This window comes from Trichechus manatus, unplaced genomic scaffold (assembly GCF_000243295.1).
Source record: "Trichechus manatus latirostris isolate Lorelei unplaced genomic scaffold, TriManLat1.0 scaffold00133, whole genome shotgun sequence".
Lineage (NCBI taxonomy): Eukaryota > Metazoa > Chordata > Mammalia > Sirenia > Trichechidae > Trichechus > Trichechus manatus.
This window is the reverse complement of record NW_004444069.1, coordinates 5367036-5391667: the sequence shown is the minus strand read 5'-3', so window position 1 is coordinate 5391667 and position 24632 is coordinate 5367036. Positions and strand designations below refer to the sequence as shown.

At 49.0% G+C, this 24632-nt stretch overlaps 1 protein-coding gene across 1 annotated transcript; it reads left to right on the top strand.

The window, feature by feature from the left end:
- Positions 1-119: 119 nt before the first annotated feature.
- Positions 120-23819, top strand: GPR157 (G protein-coupled receptor 157). The gene is made up of 5 exons (XM_004385136.2): positions 120-502; positions 17698-17911; positions 21425-21619; positions 22108-22352; positions 23779-23819. Exons 1-4 carry the CDS (start codon positions 120-122, stop codon positions 22321-22323), a joined length of 1008 nt encoding a protein of 335 aa, XP_004385193.1. The 3' UTR covers positions 22324-22352; positions 23779-23819.
- Positions 23820-24632: the final 813 nt, after the last annotated feature.

The window sequence follows — 24632 nt, the reverse complement described above, 5'->3', positions numbered from 1 at the left end:
CGGGACGCGGGGCGTGGGCGCCCTGTGGCCACACTGCCGCAGCGGTGGCGGCCGCAAAACTGGCGCGGATTCTGTGCTCCCGGCCCCGCGGCCCTTGCCCGCTCGGCCCTCGCCCGGCCATGCCGCCGCCCGCACCGCCCACGGTGTTGGTGCCGTCGGAGCGCGTCGTGGTGCTGCTGTCGTGCGTGCTTTCTGCGCTCGGCTCCGGCCTGCTGGTGGCCACGCACGCCCTGTGGCCCGACCTGCGCAGCCCGGCGCGCCGCCTGCTGCTCTTCCTGTCGCTGGCCGACCTGCTCTCGGCCGCCTCCTACTTCTACGGGGTGCTGCAGGACTTCTCGGGGTCCTCGTGGGACTGCGTGCTGCAGGGCGCGCTCTCCACCTTCGCCAACACCAGCTCCTTCTTCTGGACCGTGGCCATCGCCCTCTACCTGTACCTCAGCATCGTGCGCACTGCGCGCCGTCCCCGGTCCGACCGTCTGCTCTGGGTCTTCCACATCGTCAGGTGGGTGGTGGCGGCGCAGCTTCCCCTCGAGCCCCCAGGCCTGGTGGACCCCCGCCTGGACCCTGCCGGGCCTGCCTTGTGGCTCGCGCCCCCCGCGGACGGCTGCGTCTCCCCCGAACCAAAGGTAGCCCAGCCGAGGTTAGGCGCTCAGCGACAGTGCCTGTTCCGTGCCCCAAGGGCAGCCCTGGGCGAGTGGCTGAATGCCAGGCTTGCCCGAGCATCGCTGCAGAGGGCACTCCTCTCTGCCTGCCCCACCCCTGAGCTTCCTGGAGCGAGGTGACCCCTCAGTTCAGCCCCCTGCTGGGCGAGGGGGCAGTGCTCGCCCTTGGAGCCCGGCCCGCGGAGTTGGTGAGGACACCCTGTGCCCTCTCGCCCCTGCTTCACTGCATTCCGGCCATCTCTGCTGCCCGATGGGAGCCACCCTGGTCCCCAGGCTGGGAGGTGAATAGGTGGCTGCCCCAGGCCATAGAGCCGGGAGGCTTCCTATAGGGTGCCATCTCTCCAGCCTCTGCCACAGTGGGTGTGGCAGGTTCAGCCACTCCCAGGGCCACAAAAATGCAGTGCCTAAGCTGTGAAATGTGTTGGAATTGACTCCCTGTCTCTATACTTTAGGCCTTGGTCTCTTTGTATTTCTGTTCTTGATGATCTTGACTTTCTAGAGTTCAGCAACTCTTTAAGACTGAGGTTAGTGGCAGAGGGCTGCTCAGAAGAGGGCTGCAAGCTGCCTGGGGTTGCTCCGAGAGGAGGAAAAACCCAGCCTGGCCCTGGCCCTGCTTGGCAGGTGAGACACCTCATCAGGGAGCCCTCACCTACAGAAAAAGGCTGGCCCCTTCAAGATACCAAATTTCTGACAACAGTTATGGATGATGGGGATACAACATAATTAATGTGATTGATATCTCTAAATTGTAAACCTGTGGAAGTGGCAAATGTTGTTTTATATACGTGTGTGTGTAGATATATATTTACAACAATTAAAAGAAAAAAAAAATGCCAAATTTCAAGATGCCAAAATCTCATGGTATCTGTGCTGAACCATAGTCAGGAATCTTAGGACTCATTTGCCCCAGCTAAGAGCACTGACTACTGCCCTAATTATAGGTCCCTTCTATTAAAAACTTGAGTACTTTCCAAAGGACTGAAAGGACAGTCAGCACTTTGGTAGAAACAGGGCACCTGGGTGTCATGATGATGAGGTCACAAGCTCACAAGAGTCATTTGACTTCCAGCTCTTGGAGCTGCTGAACAGACACCAGCTGGTCCCTGGGAAACCAAGTGACCTGCTTCTCCATTGTTGAAGTCAAGATGGCAGTTTTGTGATTCTAGCAGTGCCACAGATGCTGCAGGGGTTAACAGAAAGAGGGCTACCTTCCCTCTCCTTGCAGCATCCCACCTGACCAGGTGCTGTTTCGAAGACTCATCCATGGCAGGGCTGGTGGGGTGGGACTGGTGCGTATGGGTAGCAGGTACACCTGTGTGCACACCTGCATGCGTATGTACTTGAGAAGGAGTCCAGACTTGACCTTTCTTTGCCAAGAACCTCTTTGTTCTTTCCCCTTTTTTAAAATATTGGATACCATATGCTTTTTAGATAATCAAGAGAACCTGGCACAGCTACTTGTACAAAAGACAAATCTAACAAACCTGAGTCGGGAGTTCTTCTGTTCACTTCTTGTCAAGGGCTCTTGGGATGTTTTCTGTCATGCTTAGAAAAGACCTTCTCTTAGTTATCTAGTGCTGCTATAACAGAAATACAACAAGTGGATGGCTTTAACAAAGAAATTTATTCTTTTACAGTTTAGAAGGCTAGAAGTCCAAATTCAGGGCATCAGCTCCAGGGGAAGGCTTTCTCTCTCTGTCAGCTCTGTGGGAAGGTCCTTGTCATAAATCTTCCCTTGGTCTAGGAGCTTCTCAGCAAAGGGACCCTGGGTCCAAAGGATGCTGTCCGCTCCTGTCTCATCTTGCTTGGTGGTAGGAGGTCCCTCTCCTCTCTGCTTGCTACTCTCTTTTATATCTCAAAATAGAGTGTTTCAAGTGCTGTTGTCAATTTTATCCCATGTATATAGTTCTTAAAAGAGCATAAAGCTTAAAGCAGGCATTGTTTATTAGGTAAGCTAAACTATTGTTTCATTTTAAGAAGACTTCAGGGGATATTTTTGGTTTAAGCTTTAAAGATTAACTCAGGGCAATAGTTTTAGGGGTTCATCCAGCCTCCATGGCTCCAGAAATTCTGGAGTCCATGAGAATTTTAAATTCTGTTCTGCATTTTCCCCCTTTTGATCAGGATTCTTCTATGGAATCTTTGATCAAAATGTGACTCAAGATACAACCTAATCCTGAAGATTGAGTCCTGCCTCATTAACATAACTGCCTCTAATCCTGCCTCATTAACATCATAGAGGTTAGGATTTACAACACATAGTATAATTACATCAGATTACAAAATGGTGGACAACCATACAATACTGGGAATCATCACCTAGCCATGTTGATACACATTTTTGGGGAACACAATTCAATCCATAACATTCTACCCTTTGGCCTCCAAAAATTCACCCATCATATCATACCAAAAGTCTTAACTCCAAGTCCAAATTCCATCCTGGGGCAAAATTCCTCTTCATTTGTGAAGTCTAGAATACAAGTTATCTGCTTCCAAAGTATCTTCCAAGGTAGATATTTCCATTACAAATGGGAGAAATTGGAGGGAAAGAAGAGATAATAGGCACCAAGCAAGTCAGTAGAACACATTACATTAGCTCTCAAGGCTTGAAAATAATCCTCTGTTCTCTGCGACCATTTAGGCAATGGCCCTGCTCTCTAGACTCTGGGTGTTGGCCACACTCTCTGGATTCTGGGTGGAGGCCCCTTGGCCCTAGACTTCAACTCCACCTTCTATGCCTACTGGGACAGCAAGTCTGCTCCCTTGAATTTGGGTGGCCCCATTCTCCTAGTTCATCTGAGTGTCAACCCTCCCCCCTCGGCCAAGCAGGCCCCGTTCTTCTGCCCCATGAGCATGGCAGCCCTGCCCCATCAGCTTTGGACAGCAGATCTGGCACTAGCCCCTGGCACTCATGAATGGCAACCCCACACTCCAGAACTGAGTTGGTGAAGATCTGACTCTTTGAGACATAGAAGGCCATGGCCTCATCCTTTGAGACCTAGTAGGCCATGATTCCATCCTCTGAGACCCCAGAGGTCATGGCCCTACCCTTTGAGACTGAGGCAGCTCTGCTGCTTCTGCTCCTTGTCTCTTCAGCTTCTGCTTCCTGGTCCCTTGGCCTCTTAGCCCCTTGTGCCTTCGGCCCCTCAGGCCTCTTGGGCCAGCCCAGCTTCTGCCCTGCTCGGGCAAGTGTTCCAAAGCTCTTTAGCTCTATCAGTAAGTGCCTTGAGGCACCTCACTCAGCCAGTAAACCTCGCCAGAAGGTGCTCAGCTCTCTTGCTCTGTAGGTTGGCAAGCCTAGCTCCACCAGTAAGTGCCAGGAAGCACCCCACTCTTCCAGGAAGCCTCCTGCCCAAAAGCAGTCAGCTCTCTTGCTCCCTAGGTCAGCTCCCGCACCATTTCACGCTGGTCTGGTTCTACTGCTGCCATTTCTCTGCTGTTGGGTCTCGCCGTCTGCGCCATCTCTGGTGTTACAGCTTTCCTCTCTTCCTTCTGAGTTCTCACCAGAGTTGTCTGACGTCCATAATTCCACCAACAGTCTCTTCAAGGCAATCTAGGCTTTTACTATTAGGCACTTTAAAACTCTTCCAGCCTCTACCCATTCACAGTTTCAAAACTGCTTCCACATTTTAGGTATCTGTTAGAGCAGCACCCCACTCTTCTGGTACCAAATTCTGTCCTAGTTATCTAGTACTGCTATAACTGAAATACCACAAGTGGGTGGCTTTAACAAATAGAAATTTACTCTCTCACAGTTTAGAAGGCTAGAAGTCCAAATTCAGGGCGTCAGCTCCAGGGGAAGGCTTTCTCTCTTTGTCAGCTCTAGAGGAAGGTCCTTGTCATCAATCTTCCCCTGGCCTAGGAGCTTCTCAGCACAGGGACCCTGGATCCAAAGGATGCTCTCTGTTTCTGGCCCTTCTTGCTTGGTAGTAGGAGGTTCCTCTCCTCTCTGCTCACTTCTCTCTTTTATATCTCAAAAGAGATTGACTCAAGATACAACCTAATCCTAAAGATTGAGTCCTGCCTCATTAACATAACTACCTCTAAACCTGCCTCATTGACATCATACCAAAACCAAACCAAACCTGTTGCTGTTGAGTCAATTCTGACTTATAGCGACCCTGTAAGACAGAGTAGAACTGCCCCATAGTGTTTCAAGGAGCAGCTGGTGGATTTGAACTGCCGACCTTTTAGCAGCCAAGCTCATAACTACCGCACCACCAGGGCTCTGTTAACATCATAAAGGTTAGGATTTACAACACATAAGATAATCACATCAGATCACAAAATGGTGGACAGCCACACAATACTGGGAATCATGGCCTAGCCGAATTAATACACATTTTGCGGAAACACAATTCAAACCATAACACCCTCCCTTTCTGGCCATAAAAAAGAATTGTTTGTCCTGTCTGTTGAATGTAATCCACCCAGCTGCTTAAAAAAAAAAAAATTACCTGTGTCCAAGCTAGAGAGTAAGTTTGACCATTTGTCCTCGGAGTTCTCTGTCAGAAGTTAGCACTCAGACTTTGCTGTTGTTGTTTTGTTGTTAGGTGCTGTCGAGTCGATTTTCGACTCCTAGTGAGCCCATGTGACAGAGTACAACTGCTCTGTGTGGTTTTCTAGACTACAACCTTTATGGGAGCAGATCACCAGGTCCTTCTCCTATGGACGCGCTGGGTGGGTTTAACCGCCAACATTTTGATTGGCAGCTGAGCGCTTAACCCAGACGTTGCTAGTCAAAGGGAATTGGGTAAAACCTGTATAACAAGTTCTTTTGCTGATCTTATTGTTGTTAGTTGCTACTGAGTCAATTCCGACTCATAGTGACTCCATGTGTGTAGAGTAGAACTGCTCCATAGGGTTTTCAAGGCTGTGACCTTTCAGAAGTAGATCACCAGGCCTTTCTTCTGAGGTGCTGCTGGGAGGGTTTGAACCACCAACCTTTTGGTTAATTAGTCTGTCACGTAACCATTTGTGCCAGCCTCCCCAAATGTATTGCCAAAGACCTTGCAAAGGACTCTCCAACATATTCCTTGGAAGTATTAGTTTAATGTTAATGAAGGATCTGTGTGAGAAATTTTGTCTTCAAACGTAACTATATGATCTATCTACTTTTTATCCATTTTAAGCCACTGAAAATCAATCCTCTTCTTTAAACCTTCTAGTATTGGAAAGTATTTTAAAATATGACAAAATGAAAGGTTGTTATCTCTATTCTATAAAGAGTTTTTATGAACTGATAAAAATACTCCCAGAATATCCTGGTAAATAAGCAAAGGACATATTCAGACAAAACAGTAAAAGCAGTTGATAAGTATATATGGGAAAAAGATTAAAACCTTTGCTGTTGAGTCAATTCCGACTCATAGTTGACCACAGGGCAGGGTAGACCTGTCTCCTAGGGTTCCCAAGGCTGCAAATCTTTACAGAAACAGAATGCCACATCTTTCTCCCATGGAGTGGCTGGTGGATTCAAACTGCTGACCTTTCCATTAGCAGCCGAACACTTAACCCCGGTGCCACCAGGGCTCCTTAGGAATAAGATTAGATCCATTGATACTCCAAAAACTACAAGTTATAACAATAAGGTACCATTTCCTCATTAAATGAGAAGAAAAAAATTAGGCAGAATACTAATGTGATAAATACAAGTGAAGCTGGTGTTTTTCTACATTATTATTAGCAATGTAAATTAGAATAATCTTTCTAGAAAGTATTTGGTTTATACCCTTGATCCAATAATCCTGTTTCTGGGGCTCTAGTCTAAGGAGATAATCCGAAATATGTACAAAGCCATGAGTCTGTGATGGCTTCATTATAATATTAAGAATTTAGAAACAACCCAAATGTCCAACAGTAGGGTTACAGTAAGTTATAGGCCACTCCCTTCAAATATTATGTATCTATTAAATATTAATTGTGAACACTATAAGCCATATTTTTAAAATGCTACAATATAATGTTAGGTGGAAGAAAAGCCATTTGTAAAACTGATTACAGCCACATAGAAAGAGGAGAGAATCTTGCATACGCACAAGTTCCCATGGCTCCCTAGGGCCCTTCCTATTACAATACACCCAGTTATGCAGGGTTCCATTTATAGCTATCTTTTTTTTCTCATTGGAGAAGAAGGGTAGCTTAGACTTCATCCTCAGGAAATTTCTGTTTCATCATGAGCTGCATCTGGCTCAGTGGTTCGCAATGTGCTATCCCATTTGTTAGACCATTTGATCACCACAGTATCCCTACGAGATGGATAGGGTAATTGCCCTCCATTCGTAGCCTTGGAGACTGTAGTTCTAAGAAGTACGATGATTTGTCCAAGGCCACATAGCTTAGTGGGAGGCTCAGGACTAGAACTCAGTGTTGACTGACTCTAAGTTCAGTGCTCCTTTTGTAATTCTATCTTGCCTCTTGGCCTTGACAATAATTTTTTATTGAGATGTAATTTGACAGTAATTTATTTTTAATTGTCTAGATTTCACAAATGTTAAGATCTTACCATGTTAGCTTTATCCTCTCCAATTTATTTTCCTGAACTATCAGAGAGTAAGTTGCAGACATGATGCCCCCTTGCCCCTAAATACTTGTGTATTTCCAAGAGATGTACTACATACACTTGCCAAAAGCAGGAAATTGACATTGAACGATACTTTACTGTTTGGACTTTATTGAGATTTAGTCAGTCATCTAAATAAGTTTCTTATAACAAAAGAAAATCCCAGCTCATGCCTTCAATCTAGTTATTTTGTCTGTCTTTATGTTTCATGACACTGACATTTTAGAGAGTACAACTGGGTTCAATTATTTTGTAAAATGTCCCTCAATTTGAATTTGTCCAGTGTTTTCACATGGATTCAGGTTGTGTACTTTTGGTAAGACTAGCATGTCATGTTCTTTCTGTTACATCTATCAGGTAGCAGGACACTTAGATTTATTCCATTCCTGGTGACGTTAACTTTGACCACTTGGTTAACAGGGTGTTGGCCAGGTTTCCTCACTGTAAAGTGACTGTTTTTCCCTTTTGTAATGAATTGATATCTTGTTGAGAGAGATTTGAGACTATACAAATATCCTGTTGTCGTTGCTGTTAAGCGCCGTCCAGTAGATTTCGACTCATAGCGATCCCATATGACAGAGGGTTTTCTTGGCTGTAATCTTTAAGGAAAACAGATCCTCCTCACACTTTCCCGCAAGGGTTTTTAGCACCAATTGATTTTGACAGCATTTGGAAGTGAATTTTTTTTTTAATTGCCTTTTAAGGTTGCATAGAAGAGCCCTTGTGGTGCAGTGGTTAAGTGCTCAGCTGCTGACAAGTTGGCGGTTCAAACCCACCAGCCGCTCTGTGGGAGAAAGATGTGTCAGTCTGCTTCCATAAAGATTTACAGCCTTGGAAACCCTATGGGGCCGTTCTCCCCTGTCCTTTAGGGTCACTATGAGTCGGAATTGACTCGACGGCATCAAGTTTGATTTTGGAAGGTTGTATGAAAACATTCAGCGTTCGAGGGAAAACAGTGTATTTCAGTAGTCCTTTTCTACCACATCTTAGTTATTGAGGTAGCATAATATAGATCCCCAAGGAGTCCTGGTGGTGCAAGGGTTAAGCACTCCACTTGTAACTGCAAGGTTGGTGATTTGAACCCACCCAGTGGCTCAGCTCGAGAAAGACGTGACAATCTGCTTCCTATAAAGATCACACCCATCTCTGTGGGGGAGGTGTCGGGTAAACCCAGAATGCCACTGTTCTGGGGACAGGTCACTAGACAAATACCAGGGAATTCAAACTTTGGAGAACCGTGTCCTCACCGGTGGCTAATCCTGCGTGGTACTTCCAGTTTCAGTTCTCTGGAGAAGAATTAAATACCTGCAGGGAGTGGAACGTTCCCACGCAGAGAAAAGGGGAAATGTGGGCTCCGAAGGGAAAGGTCTCTAAGCCAAAACCAGAGTGCCCGTGGGGCTGGTACCAAGACAATGGGGCAGAGCTGGGCCATCCTGGATGCAGCCTGAGCAGGCGGTGTCTGAATGAGGGACGAATGCAGCTGCTGCAGGAACAGCACCCCATGGCCGTCAGTACCCTCCTTGTTGTTAGCTGCCCATTGAGTCAGCCCCACTCATGGCGACCCCAAGTACAGGAACAAAACGCTGCCCAGTTCTGTGCCATCCCCATGTTCGGTTGCTGGTTGGACCATTGTGATTCACAGGGTTTTCACTGGCTGATTTTCAGAAATAGATCACTAGACCTTTTTCCTAGTCTGTCTTAGTCTGGAAGCGGTGCTGAAACCTGTTCATCATCACAGTGGCATGCACTTCTCCACTGACAGATGGATGGTGGCTGCGCACGAGGTGCACTGTTTGGAAATTGGACCCGGGTCTGTCGCATGGAAGGCGAGAATTCTACCACTGACCCACCACTGCCCCCGAGGGCAAACTTAGACACTGCCAGAACCCAGGTGGGTGGGAAGGGCATCTCTGAGTGATTGCAGAATGGCCCCCCGATGCCCACCAGAGCCAGGCCACAGAAGCTTGTACCAGGTGTGAGCGTGTCTTTTGAAAGGCCCTTTGGACACCCTCCCCTCTTCAGCCAATACCGTGCTATGACCCCGTGGCCTGGCCCAGTGGGTGACTCCTTGACCTTCTCCCACATCCCATCCCTCTGCCCTATACACTTGACAATGAGTGCCCATTGTTCCAGGGAAGGACCCTCCAGGCTGCCCTGTGCCTTTTGATCCCTTGTAAACTGCAGCTGGATTCTCCTCTAGGTCCTTCCCTGTCCTGCTCCCCAACGAGTTTTCTCAATTGGCACATTGTTGCACGATAGTTTTGTGCTGAAAGCGCGTTTTGAGTTATGTTAACGTTCAAGGCTTTCAATAGGCCACAGTCCGCAGACCAGCACAGAACTGGGGAAGGCCTCTTTGTTTTACCCCCTAGCAGGTGCTAACCCCAAAAGATCTGGAGTAAAAAGTGAGGTCTTGGGGGAGGGAAAAAGTACAGGAATCCAATGTTGGGGCAAATGACGAATAGCCCCGTACCTCTAGCCCCTTTGCTCGGATGACGTCTGGTGGCAGAGTGTGGCCGGAGAAGGGTGGCAAAGGATCTTGAAAATCAGTTGACAGCTTTATAGTGACTCTCTCCCATGTGTGTGATGTGTAGCGTCTCCCCCAGATTAACTGGTGGGTGATATTCCGGGGACACATGACAGAAGATCCCCAGCCGGGCAGAGATGGACGCTCCCAGGGACCCATCTCCATGGGACGGTGTTGAGTAAGCCCAGAGTGCTTCTATTCTGGGGATAGGTCGCTGGTCAAATGCCAGGGAATTCAGGCTTCAGAGAATGGTGTGCTCGCCTGTGGCTAATCCTACGTGGTACTTCTAGTTTCAATTCTCTGGAGGAGAATTAAAAACCAAAAGAAGCTGAGTTCCAAGAAGTGTGGAGCTCCTGACAGCTGAAGCGCTCTTTGTCAGCTTACCCCTCCCCTAAGCTTACCAGCACTCCAGCACATCAACCCCAGTTCTGCCAGTCTGGGCACAGTGGGGCTTGGGGTGGGGGCTTTCTGACTCATCCCTTTGCCTGTGGGAGATTTTTGATCCACTGCCCTGGAGCACTCCGCCCCCGCCCCCGCCCCCTCCCATTATATATGTATATATATTTTATAGAAAGCGTCCCAGTTTCTGGGCAAACACAAGTCAGAAGCTGGGCCTGGGCAGTTCCAGGAGAAGCGAGGGTACCCCTTCCAACTGGGGGGTTCTGCTCAGGGTGTGGTGTTCTCGCTTCCTCCATCGAGGCAGCCCCTGCCGTGGCTTTCCCCTCAGTCTCTGAGTCACAGGCTTGGAGAGGAGGGGTCTCCTGGGTCACTTGCTTTAGCGCGTGCCCTGCTCCCCACACCTTTCTCAGAGCCCCTGCACGTGGTCACATGGCCTCACTCGAGGAAGCTTGTGTCGGCAGTCCTGAGGGTTTTAGGATTGAGTAGGACTCCTCCAAGGTCCCTAGGTGGGGCAAATGGTTTGCACTGGACTGCTAACCTGAAGGTTGGCGGTTCGAACCCATCCCGTGGTACTGTGGGAGAAAAACCTGGCGATATGCTTCTGTAAAGATTTCAGCCAAGAAAACCCTATGGAGCAGTTCTCGGTAACACATGGAGTCGCCATGAGTTGGAATTGACTAGGTGGCAACTAACAACGACAACAGGACACCTCCTGCCCTTTCTTCCGGCCACCTAACCCCTTCTCCACTAACGGGACCTTTTTAAGACCGAAACATGGGAAGATAGCTCCCCAGGTGACCTGCCCTGGTGCCAGTTTGCCAGTCTCAGGGTTAGAGTGTGGTTGCAGATGTCCACATGGGGGCAAGCAGGACCAGCTGCTGGTGGTTCTGGACTACTTGCATCTGGGCATCCCAGCATCAGGGCGCCCCCACAGTGCCCCTCAGACCACATGAGCTTCTAGGTTGTCATCAATGAAATCCCTTCGTCTTTTTCACATGGGCTGTTACTAAGCTAGATCTTCCTTGTTTTGACTTTAGTTTTTGCTTGGTGGTTCCTTTTTTGGAGAGAAAAGAAACTATTAGGTGGTGTATGTCAGAAAGTTGAAGTATATATTTCCAGAAAGCAGGAATTATGTCACACATATCTTTGTGGAGTGCCTGCCATATTAACACCATTTACCCCTTAGGGAGGAATCCCTGGGTGGCGCAAATGGTTAAGCACTAGGCTGTTAACCAAAAGGTTGGTGGTTCAAACCCACTCAGAGGTGCCTTGGAAGAAAGCCCTGGTGATCTGCTTCCAAAAGATCACAGCTATGAAAATCATATGACGCACAGTTCTACTTTGCAACACATGGGGTCCCCATGCATTGGGGTTGACTCTACAGCAAAGGGTTTGACTTTTTTGGTTTTACCCCTCAGGGTGGAGGCCGTGGTGGTTCAGTGGTGGAATTCTCGCCTTCCATGTGAGAAACCCGGGTTTGATTCCTGGCCAGTGCACTTTATGCACAGCCACCACCCACCTGTCTGTCAGTGGAGGCCTATGTGTTGCTGTGATGCTGAACACGTTTCTTTGGGACTAAGAAAGACTAGGAAAAAGGGCCTGGGAATCTACTTCCAAAAATCAGCCAATGAAAACACTATAGATCACAATGGTCTTATCCGCAACCCATCATGGGGATGGCGCAGGACCTGGCAGCATTTTGTTCTATTGTGCACGGGGTCCATATGAGTCCGGGGCTGACTACAGCAGCTAACAACAGCAGCCCCTCGGGTTGACAACCTGGCCGGAGAACAGGTTCAGCTTATTTCTCTGATGCTACCAAAAATACTGAGTTTCTCTTCAACCTGTAGGTTCAGAACCTGTGGCACCTTTGGCTCCTTATCCTTTCTTTCCCCGGTCCAGTGAGGTGCTGGAGCCAGCTTGCAAGGCCCTATTGTTAAATTTTCTGGAATTTTATGAGCTGATTGTTAAATATAACCATTATTAAAAATTACATTACTTATAAACTTGCTGTCAAGTCAATTCCAATGCATAGTGATCCTATAGGACAGAGTAGAACTGTCCCATAGGGTTTCCAAAGCTGTAAATCTTGATAGAAACAGACTGCCTCATCTTTCTCCTGCAGCGCGGCTGGTGAGTTCAAATTGCTGAACTTTCAGGGTTAGTAGCCAGCACTTAACCACTGCACCACCAGGGCTCCTAGACAGTATGTAAATGAATTAATGTTGGCAGTGTTCCAACAAAACTTCATTTAAAAAAAACAGACCTTAGGCCAGATTTGGTGTGAGGGCTATAGTTTATCAGACCTCTGGTCTAGACTTAGGAAAGTGATGGAGGACATGTTAAAAATACAGATGAAATTTAAAAGTATTACTTCTAAGTTACATCTCTGAACATAAGCAGGGATGATAGCCATGTTGGGGTAGGAGCCAGGTAGAGAGGCATTTAAGTGTGAGGTGGTGAGAAGAGGCAGTACCATAGAGCAGAATGAACTGAGGAAATATTCTTCTGGTATTTGAAAACTATTATTTGTTTCAGCACAGAAGTTGCCTGTGTCACTGACGAACCAATGAGGTTCCAACATACATCTTGTCCTCTGCGTCTTCCTTATTTCACTTTCATCTTTCCTGTTAAGGTAAACAAAAATATCAGCCAACAATCATCTGGTAGAACTACTCTCAATTGCTAATTTCAGCCATAAGTTGGCTTTGGATACCAGGAATCAGCAAAAATCATTGGAAGCACTCAATGAGAATCAGTTGTCTATATGGAATTTACAGTAAGGAGTATTGTAGTTTTAGTATTTTTTGTAAATTGTGTGCTATACATCCTTTCTGTCAGTAAAATGTATAATAAACTTCTGTTGTATGTATGTTTATATTTACATACGTGTGTGTGCATACATACGCATGTATACATACATATTCTTCCTGGCGAGCCTGTAACTTATGCATACATTACTATTCCTATTCATAAATTCCGAGTCTGCTTGATCCTGCTTTATGGGATTAGTAGACCATTCCTCCCACTCCATTCCCACCGCTTCATGATTCCGGCTCTTCTCACCACCTCCCACTTAAATACCTCCCACCGGGCTTCCAGCCCCCACACGGCTGCCATCAGTGCTCCCGTTCAAACAACTACTCCCGACTGATCAAGCCCACATTCTTTTTTTTTTCATTTAAATCTCCTCTAAAATGTTCACTCCACTAGATAATCTGACAGTTTTGTCTTGTTTTTTATTGGTGGTGAAAATACGCACAACAAAACCTTCACTGATTCAACAGTTCCCACATGTCCAGTTCAGTGACATTGATGACATTCTTCATGTTGTGCAGCCTTTGTCACTATCCTTTTCCAGATTCCTCCACCAGCATTAACATAAAGTCACTGCCCCCATCTAGTTATCCAGCGCTGCTATAACAGAAATACCATGAGTGAGTGGCTTTAACAAATAGAAATTTATTTTCTTACAGTTAGGAGGCTAGAAGTCCGAATTCAGAGCATCGGCTCTAGGGGAAGGCTTTCTCTCTCTGTCCACTCTGGAGGAAGCCTTTGTTCCTCTGCAGTTGTCATGTGGCCTGGCATCTGTCTTCCCCCATCTCTGCTTTTTTTATCTGAAAAGAGATTCATTTAAGACACACTCTACACTAATACTGCCTCATTAACATAACAAAGAAAATCCATTCCCAAATGGGATTATAACTACAGGTATAGGAGTTAGGATTTAAAACACATGTTTTGGGGGGACACAATTCAATCGATAACACCCCCTAAGCAAAAACTCTCTCTTTCCCCTTCCCTCCCATCCCTAGTAACTGCTAATAATCTTTGGTTTCTATGTATCTGCTTATTTCATATGAGTGAGATCGTACAGTATTTGTCTATTTGTGATTGGCTTATTTCACTCAGGATGATGTTTTCTAGATTTATCCATATCGTGGCATGCATCAGGACATCATTTTTCTTTATGGCTGAGTAATATTCCATTGGAGCCCTGGTGGTGCAGTGATTAAGAGCTACGGCTGCTAACCAAAAAGGTCGGCAGTTCGAATCCACCAGCCCCTCCTTGGAAACCCTATGAGTCAGTTCTACTCTATGCATTCATCTGTTGATGAACATTTCAGTTGTTTCCACCTTTTGACTATTGTGAAAAGTGTTGCAATGAGCACTGGTGTAAGGGCCAAGCCCACATTCTTGACCTTTCAAAGCCCTCTGTTCATACTTCTTTCTGGCCATTTCCAGCACAATGCAGAGAAAATATATTGCTTAATACTGGAAGCCTATAAAGTGTGAAGTTTATATGAAGTTATAAAGTGTGGGGCAGTGTTTCCTGCAGGGCAATCAGAACCCTGAGGAAGGGGAGGAAGGAATTCAAGAACAACTGTGAGTGGGGCTCCTCCCATCAGCCTCCCCCAGCTGTGTTCTCCCTCCCAGCCTGCAGGGGGTGCTGTACTCACCGCCAGATTCAGCTCCAGCCCAGCCTCCTTCATGTGCCGTGCTTTACCCCTTCCCAGAATTTCTTGGAGGAACCCTGTAAGCCGTAAAGCAACGAGAAATGACACACAACTCTAGGATTGCAGTTTCAGCACTTCAAAAACCTGGTGCTTCCTTCTGAATATTTGTCTTGCAGTGGATATTTGAGGCGTGAATTGGGCAAGCTGCCTCTGTCACTTGGTCCAGACTTCTTTCCTGCATTCATTCGTTCATTTATTTAGCAGTCCGTCTTCTTGCTCCTACCATGTGCCAGGCACTGTCTAGATACTGGAGATCAAGCATGAACCATCCCAGCCTTTGCCCTCCCAGAGCGCATGTTGTTGTTGCCAGGTGCTGTCAAGTCAATTCTGATTCATAGCAACCTCGTGACAGAGTCAAACTGCCTCATAGCGTTTTCCTGGCTGTAATCTTTATGGAAACAGATCACCAGGTCTTTCTCTCACAGAGCCACTGGGGGGTTTGAACTACCAACCTTTTGGTAAGCGATTGAGCACTTAACCATTTATGCCATCAGGGCTCATAGCTGTGGCATATCCCAGGTCATCGTGAGTTTTCAAAATGATAGCTAGTTGCTGTGAGTAGATTCTGACTCATGGTGACCCCATGCATGTCAGAGTAGAACTGTGCTCTGTAGGGTTTTCAGTGGCTGATTTTTCAGAAGTAGATCGCCAGGCATTTCTTCCAAGATACCTCTGGGTGGGCTTGAACCTTTAACCTTTCAGTTAGCAGCCCTTTATTAAAACAAAACAGTTTGACAGTAAATTATATTAACTTATCAAATAGATAACTTTGCGTAAAACAAGCATTTAAAGTAGACAAACTCCTGAGTGTAATTTGGTACCTTCCTCATGATCCTTTCACTTCCGTGTTCTTTCCCCTCTTCTGTGCCTTTGTGACTTCAAAGAGGACAGGCTGCTTCCTGCCTCCCAGTGGTTGAGGAGCAGCCGCTGGGATGTGGCTTCTCCTTGTGCTCCTGAGCGTCCTTGCAGAGGGTAGAGAAAGGAGAGTCAAACACAGCCCTGGGTTCTGGAAGCTTCATAGGCGTCTCCACTGCGTCCCTAATCTTGGGGCAGCAAGGTGCCCTCTTTGACAGCAGCGGTTGTAATAGTAGCGACACTTGCACATTTGCACATGCCTACTGGGCACGGGTCTATGCACTGCACGTGTGTTAACTCGTTAACCTCAGAACGACCTGTGGAGATAGTCTGTCATACCAAAAACCAAACCTGTTGCCATTGAGTCAATTCTGACTCACAGCGACCCTAAAGGTACTGTTATCCCATTCACAGAGAAGAGCACTGATGCCTTGAGGTTGAATAACTTGCCCAGCTGGGGCAGAGTTGAGATTTCGACCCAGCAGTCCAAGCTCTTACCCACTCCTCTATAGCCTCTCTTAGGAGCCAAACAGAGCTTGTGTTTGTCCCCCTGGCCAGTTTAAGCTTTGTAAGGAGGAGACTCATGGTGATCCCTGGTGCAAAGGAACAAAGTGCTGCCTGGTCCCATGTCATCCCCATGGTTGGTTGCAGATTGGACCGTTGTGATCCACAGTGTTTTCACTGGCTGATTGTTGGAAGTAGATCACCAGGCCTTTCTTCCAAGTCCATCTTAGTCTGGAAGCTCTGCTGAAACCTGTTCAGAATCATAGCAACACGCAAACCTCCTCTGACAGACAGGTGGTGGCTGTGCATGAGGTGCATTGGCTGGGAATCAAACCTGGATCTTCCACATGGATGGTGAGAGTTCTACCACCCCGCTGTGGGAGGTTGTCCCTGGGTGGTACAGACAGTTAACATGCTTGGCTGCTAACCAAAAGGTTGGATGTTTGAGTCTACCCAGAGGTGCTTTGGAAGAAAGGCCTGGTGATCTGCTTCTAAAAAAATCAGGCACTGAAACCCCTATGGAGCACAGTTCTACTCTGATGTACATGGGGTCGCCATGAATCGGAATTGACTCGATGGCAGCTGGTAGTAGGTAGGGAGAGGGGTGGTGCAGGGACCATTGAGAAGGGGCCTGGGACTTGGGCCTAACCCTGGCCATGGGGTCATGGGGCAGGAGTGCCCGAAAGCTGAGCCCAGGACTGCCCTTGGAGGAGGCCAGAGGGGGCCCTACCCTGAGCTTTGTGCTTCAGGGCTCCCCCCTTTTGGCCCTTACCAGCTATGTCTGCTACCAGTAGGATCAGTAGTCCTCAGGGCCGAGGGGATGAGCCCACCCAAAGCCCATGATCCCCCTTCTAGATCATGCTGCAGGTGCATGGATTGCCCTATGCAAACCACCTGAGCCACCAGTACGTGCATCCCTAGACCTGGGGCTGGCTGGGGGGCTGGCTGGGGGGCTGGCTATCCATGGGATGTAGATGAACTGGCACGTGGGCTGGTGTTTACATGCTGATGCTGGTACACAGGCTCCTGGGGTGCGGTGGGAGCCAGCCATCCCCATGCACAACACTCCAGTGTGAACCTCTGAGGAGCTGTGGAACCCTTAAGTTAGAAGCAGGCCTCCTGGGGGTTGTGAAGGTGTCAAGGCAGGAGGCCAGGACTCCTGAGTTCTCTTATCGGGCACTGGTAGAGTGGACGTGGCGAGTCTTGGGCAGAGCTGAGCTGGGACCAGGTGACATGAGTCTCCTCTCCTCCACCTTCCTGGGTCAGTGGGTTGAGGATATCTGCCCCTTTTTTATTTTCCAGGGGCATTGTGTGATACGGGCTTTGGAGAGAACAGCGCTCCCTCTTGAAAGAGCATTTCTAGTCGTTTCTGCCCTTGCTGGTTTCTTGCTAGGTCCCTGTGTGGTTGAAACAGTTTTCACTGAACTGTTAACCATTGGTGGTTCCAGCCCACCAAGCAGCACCGTGGAAGAAAGCCCTGGTGATCTGCTTCCATAAAGATCACAGCCTTGAAAATCCTATGCGGCACAGTTCTACTCTGTAACACATGGGGTCACTGTGAGTTGGAATTGACTCGAAGGCAGTGGATTTGGTTTGGGGTTTTTATTTTATTTTTTTTTGCTAAAAGCCTCGGCCTGGCCTCAGTGCTCCCTTTTGCTTGTTATTCCTCAGCTGGGGGGTTCCACTGGCCATCACTGCGGTCGCCGTCTCGCTGAAGAAGATCGGCTACGATGCATCGGATGTTTCTGTGGGCTGGTGCTGGATCAACCTGGAGGCTGAAGACCGCACCCTGTGGATGCTGCTGACTGGAAAGCTATGGGAGATACTGGCCTACATCACACTGCCCGTGATCTACATCCTCATCAGGAAGCACATTAACAGGGCGGTAGGTGTGCCCACGGCAGCCCTGGGGAACCCACAGAGGACAGGCCACGTCTCTGGGGACAGAACTAGTAACAGGCCAGAGTGACACACACTTTATTACACAGGTCATCTCATTTGCTAACAACGTAACCCTCTTAGGAGCCAGGTCCTGTTATCCCTCCATTTGTAGATGTGGAAACTGAGGCTCACAGGGATTACAGAACCTGCCCAAACTCACGCAGCTCCCAGGGAGCGAGCCGTTCTCAGACTCTGTGCGCTCAGCTGCAGCTCTCTACTGCCTCCTGGTGGACAGACTGCAGTGGTTACTTAAACTTGAAAGGAATTTAGATGAAAGGTGAGAATGTATCCAAATGAGAATCGACCTGAGATGCCCCTAGGAAGGAAGGACTGTGGAATTTCATTATCAGCGAGGCAAACAACTCACCTAATTATCCTTGGGCATTAAAATTACAAAATAAATGGTAGGGAGTCCCTGGGTGGTGCAAACAGTTAATGCACTAAGCTGCTAACAGAGAGGTTGGAGGTTTGCCCCCAGAGGTGCCTCGGAAGAAAGGCCTGGTAGTCGATGTCCAAAAAATCAGCCATCGAAAACCAACCCTATGGAGCACAGATCTACTCTGACACACATGGGGTTGCCATGAGTTGGAATTGACTCAATGGCAACTAGTTTTTAATAAGTGGTAGACTTTTCAGGACCCAGGAACTCATAGATCCATAGGCTGGGTTTCCAAGAAAGTCTAGGAAAGAGTGCTTTTCCTCTAACAATTTGGCCAGAATGTTCCTTGTTCTAACTACCAGTTATGCACGTGTAATCTGGACTTCCTTCTAGTCACAAGCAAACTCCTACCCAAAAGGCCTCTGATTAATCCACCCGGCCATTTAGTTGATACATTTTATTGAGCATCTATCCGTACAAAAGCACAGTGTGTGAGTTTATGATGGAGTCAGAGGTGGGTCCCACCCTCCCAGAGAGAGGCAGACAGGGAAAGGAATAAGAAAAGACAAAAGGTGGCAGGTAACTGGGACAGTCAGAGAGATTCCGATGGGATGCTCTGAATGAGACTTGCGAGCTCAATTGCAGGCTTCCTGGTGAGCTTCCCTGTGTCTCTTTCGCCATCTGAGTCTGTAGAGGCTGAAATTGTAGAAAGATGTGTCCCGTCTTTCAGGGTGTACTTTTGGCTCCGCAGCTGTTCCTGAGTTCAGAGCATGCTCCATCCGGCAGCTGTCTGTGACGTCAGGACACCTAATCCCTTCCCTGTGCCCAAGTGTGTCCTCCAGGCGAGACTCCTGGTTCTGTTTTTACACGGAAATTAACTGATCCTCCCCAGCCCTGCAGCCCTCTTCTAGCTGGGTGGAGTTGGTGCCGTAGTATCCATCAGGACTTGCAGTTGGTCTGAAATCACTCTTGTCTTCTGGCACATTTTTCCTGATGGCCTGGGCCAGAGTGCCTGTCCCTGCACCTCCTGCTTCCACTGTCTGGGGAAGGTTCTAGGCTCCTAAGAGCTCCGCCAGGATCTGTCCAGGACTGCCCCCTGGAAGTGCCCTTTCGTGTCTTTCTTCTTTTTCACCCCAGCCCCCGTAGGATGGGAAGCTGGGGGGCTGTGCCTATGAGGCTGACCCCTGCGTGTAAAAATGGACCCCCTGTTACAGCTCTGCAAGAAAAACGAGGCCTAGAGGGCAGGAAAGGAGCCCTGGTGGCACAATAGTTAGGAACTCAGCTGCTAACCGAGAGGGTCAGTGGTTCAAACCCATCAGCGGCTCCACTGGAGAAAGATGGGGCAGTCTGCTTCCGTAAAGATTACAGCCTAGAAAACCCTGTGGGGAAGTTCTGCTCTGTCACATGGGGTCACTATGAGTCGAAATCGACTCGACAGCACCCAGCAACAACAGCAGTGGGCAGGGAGGTGAGAATGTACATGCTGTTCCCAGCCTCTCGCTGGAAAGGAGAGCTAAAAATAAATGAGCTGGGAGCGGGCTTTGCTCTGAAGGGCAGCCCAGCAGCCCCAGTGCTGCCAGCTCCCCCACCCCCACTAGTTCTGAAGGGACTTGGGGGCAAGGGTGTCAGCTTTCTGGTCTGCTGCTAAAGGCCCCAAGAGGAGGAGAGAGCAGGTGCTCTGAGCAGGTGTGGCGCAGAAGCTCGGCTGCTCGGGGATGCCAACATGTCTAGTTCATTAGGACACCACGTGTCAGCTGAACAACTTGGGGTCCACCTAGATTTCAGTGTCCCAGACACATAGACCAGGCTCAAAAATGCATCTTTGTTATGAGTTGTTTCATCTATTTATAAAAATCCAAGTGCTCCCTCCTTCCTGTCACTGTAGAACTTGTCCAGGAGCAGGAGAAGGCCCAGGCTGATGGTGCTCCCTCTTTTGGACCAGAATTCTCTTCACAGCTGTTGACTGAGCCCCTCCCGTGGGGCAGGCTGTTCTGGGGGCTGGGGGCCCAACAGGCCTTTACCTTGGGGAGCTTGCATTCTGGAGGAGGAGGGCAATTGTATGCAATAAGAGACATAGTATGATCTGCGAAAAACCAACACAAATACAGAGCACAGGGATGCTGTTGTCTGGGAACTGCCTTATAGTGTAAATAGGGCTGTCCAGGTGGCCCTCATTGAGATGGTGATGTTTGAGTGAAGACTTTGGGGCGAGGCAGTGAGCAGTGTAGATGAATGTGGAAGAGCACTACAGGTAGAGGGAACAGCCAGTGCAAAGGCTCTGAGGCTGGGGTGTGCCTGGCATGTTTGGGGAGTAACAAGGAGGCCTGTGTGGCTGGAGTAAAGATGTGGAGAACAGTAGGAATGAGGTCAGAGCTAGAGTGAAGTTGGCCCTTATGGGATATTGTAAGAACACGGAAAAGGGGAGCCTTTGAAGGGTCTTGGGTGGAGGACTGACTTGTCCAACTTAGTTTTTAAAGGAACTGTGCTGCTTCTGGGCTGAGAATAGACCAGTGGGGAGGAGAGCCAGGGGTGGTAAGGGTGAGGCAGGGAGACCAGTTAAGAAGAGATTGCAGTGACCCAGAGAAGTGGTGGTGGTGGTGAGCTCCAGGTGGTGGTATGGACAAGAGTGTCCCAATTCTGCGTCTGTTTGGAAGGTAGCCACCGACAGACTTGTCTGTGAGTTGGATGCAGGCTTTGAGAGAAGAGTCAAAGACGACTGCCAAGTTTGTGGCCTGGGCAACTGGAAGAGTGGAATTCCCATTCACTGAGACCAGGAAGGGGCAGTGGGCTTGGGGTCAAGATCAGGCGCTCGGTTTTGGACACAGAAAGGGTAGGACTCCCTTGAAGAATCCACGTGGAGATGTGAGTAGGCAATGTGTCTACAGGTTGGGAGTCCAGGGGTGGAGTCTGGGCTGGAGACTCACCAGCATGCAGGTGGGAAAGCCTGGGTATGTCCTCGTGATTCAGTGCTTCCCCTTCTTGGGCCATGTCAAGGGCCAGAAGAGAGCTGGGTGCCTGGGCACATGTGGCTGGGGCCACCGTCCGTCCGCTCAGGCCCACCCTTGTCTCCCTGCACAGCACGAGGCGCTCTCTGAGTACCGGCCTATCCTCTCCAGCGCACACCCGCAGCAGCACTGCACCTCCGTAGCTGATAAGAAACTGGTCCTCATCCCACTCATCTTCATCTGCTTGCGGGTCTGGAGTACCGTACGGTTCGTCCTGACGCTCTGTGGCTCTCCAGCCGTGCGCATGCCAGTGCTGGTCGTTCTGCACGTAGGTCTACCTTCCTGGCCCTGCTGCTCCATGGTGGTGGGAGCAGTGGGGTCAGGTCTCCTCCCCAAGCAGAGTGACACGCCCCAACGAGCCGGCTTGCACGGGACTGGCGAGTTGCTCAGCTCTGCTGCGCCGTCCCACCCTGCAGAGATAGTGAGGCGTGCACTTAGGGCATCTCTGGAGGGGGGCCTTGGAGAGAGACAATGGGGAAATGCCTGTGGCTCTAGCACGTTCCTAGGGACGAGGTGCTCTCCAGTGATCTAGGATTAGCCTTGGGAGGGTTGACTGGTCCTGTGTCCCTCCCAACCCGAAGCCCTAGAGACAGGTCTATGCCAGGCCTGCAAGTCCAGATCTCCCCTTGGTCATCCCAGGCCAGCCTCAGGGGTGGGTGGAAAGTTCTGGGTGAGCAGTATTTCCCAGCCTCCTGTGTCTGTGCTGTCACAGCTAGCTCCAGCCTTGCTTCATGCCTCCTCCTTCCTCCCTGACAGGGGATCGGGAACACGTTCCAGGGAGGAGCCAACTGCATCATGTTCGTCCTCTGCACTCGCACCGTCCGGACTCGGCTCTTCTCTCTCTGCTGCTGCTGCTCCTCCTCCCAGCCTGCTGCCGAGAGCCCGGTCGGCCCTCCGGAGGTGCAGGCGCCCTCCAAGAGTGGAGACTCTCAGATATCCAGACGGACTCCCGTGGAACTTCCAAGCACCTGAACTTCTGTCCTTCCTAGTTCTAAGCTTAGGTGCTGCACCCTGGGGGACTGGTGGCCCTGTGGGTTCTGATCCAGGGCGTAGGTGCGGGAGTGGGTGTCTGCTCTGTAAGCTCCCGACCCCTGGTGGCGGGGAGCAGCTGCAAATTCAGCTTCTTCTACCTCCTGGACCCTCGGGCAGCCGTGTCCCCTTACAGTGTGTTCTGGCACACGTGGGGGTCTGTCTACATGAGGGTCAGTGATGAGATTCAGGGAAACCAGCAGTCCATTGTCACTGCCACAGTGCCTCAGTGTCAAGTGGCCGTCAGCCTCTCGGTGACCACCAGCACTGTCTACAATGTGAGGCACCTACACCTTCGTGAAGAGGGACGTGCACTGTGCACCCATCCTATATGTGACTAAATAAAGTGCCAGGGGTACAGAGGTGTGTCCCCAGCATCATGGAGCAGATTCCTGGTTTGTCAGGGTGTTGAGAGTCCCTGGAGAGCCTGGCTTTTCTCTGAGAGCTTGGCTGGTCAGTAAGGAGCCAGCTGCCTCTATCCAGTCTGTAAGGTCCTCTGAGGTTTCTTGGTGACCACGTGGGCACATCCCAACACCACTGCTTAGGTACCGCAGGTCTCAGGGCCTCCTGAACTCCCTCTATCTAGGCTGCCAAGCCTGGATGTAGATTGTGTTTAAGTTTCAAGGACGGGCCAGAATCCAAATGCCTGCCTCCACCAGGCAGTTACTTTAAATACAGGTTCTCACCTTCCATGCAGGGCCAGGGCCAGGGGCAGGAGCAGGTACCACAGAAGCCTTGAGGATGCCCACCACAGTGTTGCTGGGTCTTTTTTACAATACTACCCTTAGGAGGACTACAACGTGGGTGAGTTGGGAGGCAGTGTGGCTTATTCACTTGCTAGTTAGTTTTGGAGCCCTGGTAGCACAGTGGTTAAGAGCTCGGCTGCTAACCAAAAGGTTGGCAGTTCAAATCTGCCACCTACCTATCGGGCAGTTCTACTCTGTCCTGTAGGGTCACTATGAGTTGGAATGACTCAAGGGCAATGGGTTTGTTTTTGGTTTAGTTTAGTTTTTGTAGGAAAGGCAACCAGAGAGTGAATGATTCAAATACAGATTCCTCCCTGAAGGAGACTCGGCTGTTTTGAGGTTTGGGGCAAGTACAGACACGGGTCATGGGGTGAGTATTTACATTGAAAAGAAAAAAAGATTTAAAATAAGCGTCTCTATCTCTATCTGTAAAGGAGCCCTGATGTGGCAGTGGTTACAATGCTCAGCTGCTAACAGAAAGGTTGGCAGTTTGAACCCACCAGCCACTTCACAGGAGAGAGATGTGGCAGTTTGCTTCTGTAAAGATTTACAGCCTTGGAAACCCTGTAGGGCAGTTCCACCCTGTCCTATAGGGTCACAGTCTCTATCTATAGTCTATGACTCTTCTACCAACACTTTCCTCTTATTGCAGAAAGTGATGTGCCTGCCAACTGGTCCCAAGAATTAAATCACAGAAGCCATTGGCTAAGAATGGAGCCGGCCACCCCCAACGTGTCCACAGTACAGAGTTGTTTTGGGAGGTGTAAACCTCACCGGGGGAGGGCTGGGTACAAACCTTGCCTAGTCTGTGTCCTTCCCTTAGTTCCATCCCAGCTCTGCAAAATTGAAAAGATTTTATGAACCTAGCACAATGGTTCTGAATTCAAACCAAACCCATACCTTAGTATCAGTTCCTCTTTTACTCTCAAAAGCAAAATCTCTATCAGGAAGAGAATCTGAAAGCAATAGGCACCTCGAGAAATAAGTCCAAAACGCTCATTTTTCCCTTCTTGTAAAACCACATTTTTTTAAATGAAAATCAGCAAGAGGCAAACCAAGAACCCGTTGCTGTCTAGTCACTTCCAAATGGTGACCCCATGTGTTCCAGAGTAGAGGTGCTTCCTAGGGTTTTCTTGGCTATAATCTGTATGGATGGAAGCAGTTCACCAGGCCTTTCTTCTGAGGAGCCACTGGGTGGGTCTGAACCGCCAACCTTTAGGTTGGCAGCCGATTGCAAACCGTTTACACCACACAACCCCTTAGAATTCAAGGAATGATTTGGGCTGCCCTAGGGAAAAAAGGTTTGGGCGGACTTGCGTCAGGTACACCTTAGTCCTTAAAGTGACATCTTTGCTTTTCAACACTTTAAAGATGTCATTTGCAGCAGATCTGCCTAATGCAATGCATCGTTTGATATCCTGACTGCTGCTTCCACGGGCATTGACTGTGAATCCAAGTAAAATGAAATCCTTGACTTCAATCTTTTCTCTGTTTATGATGATGTTA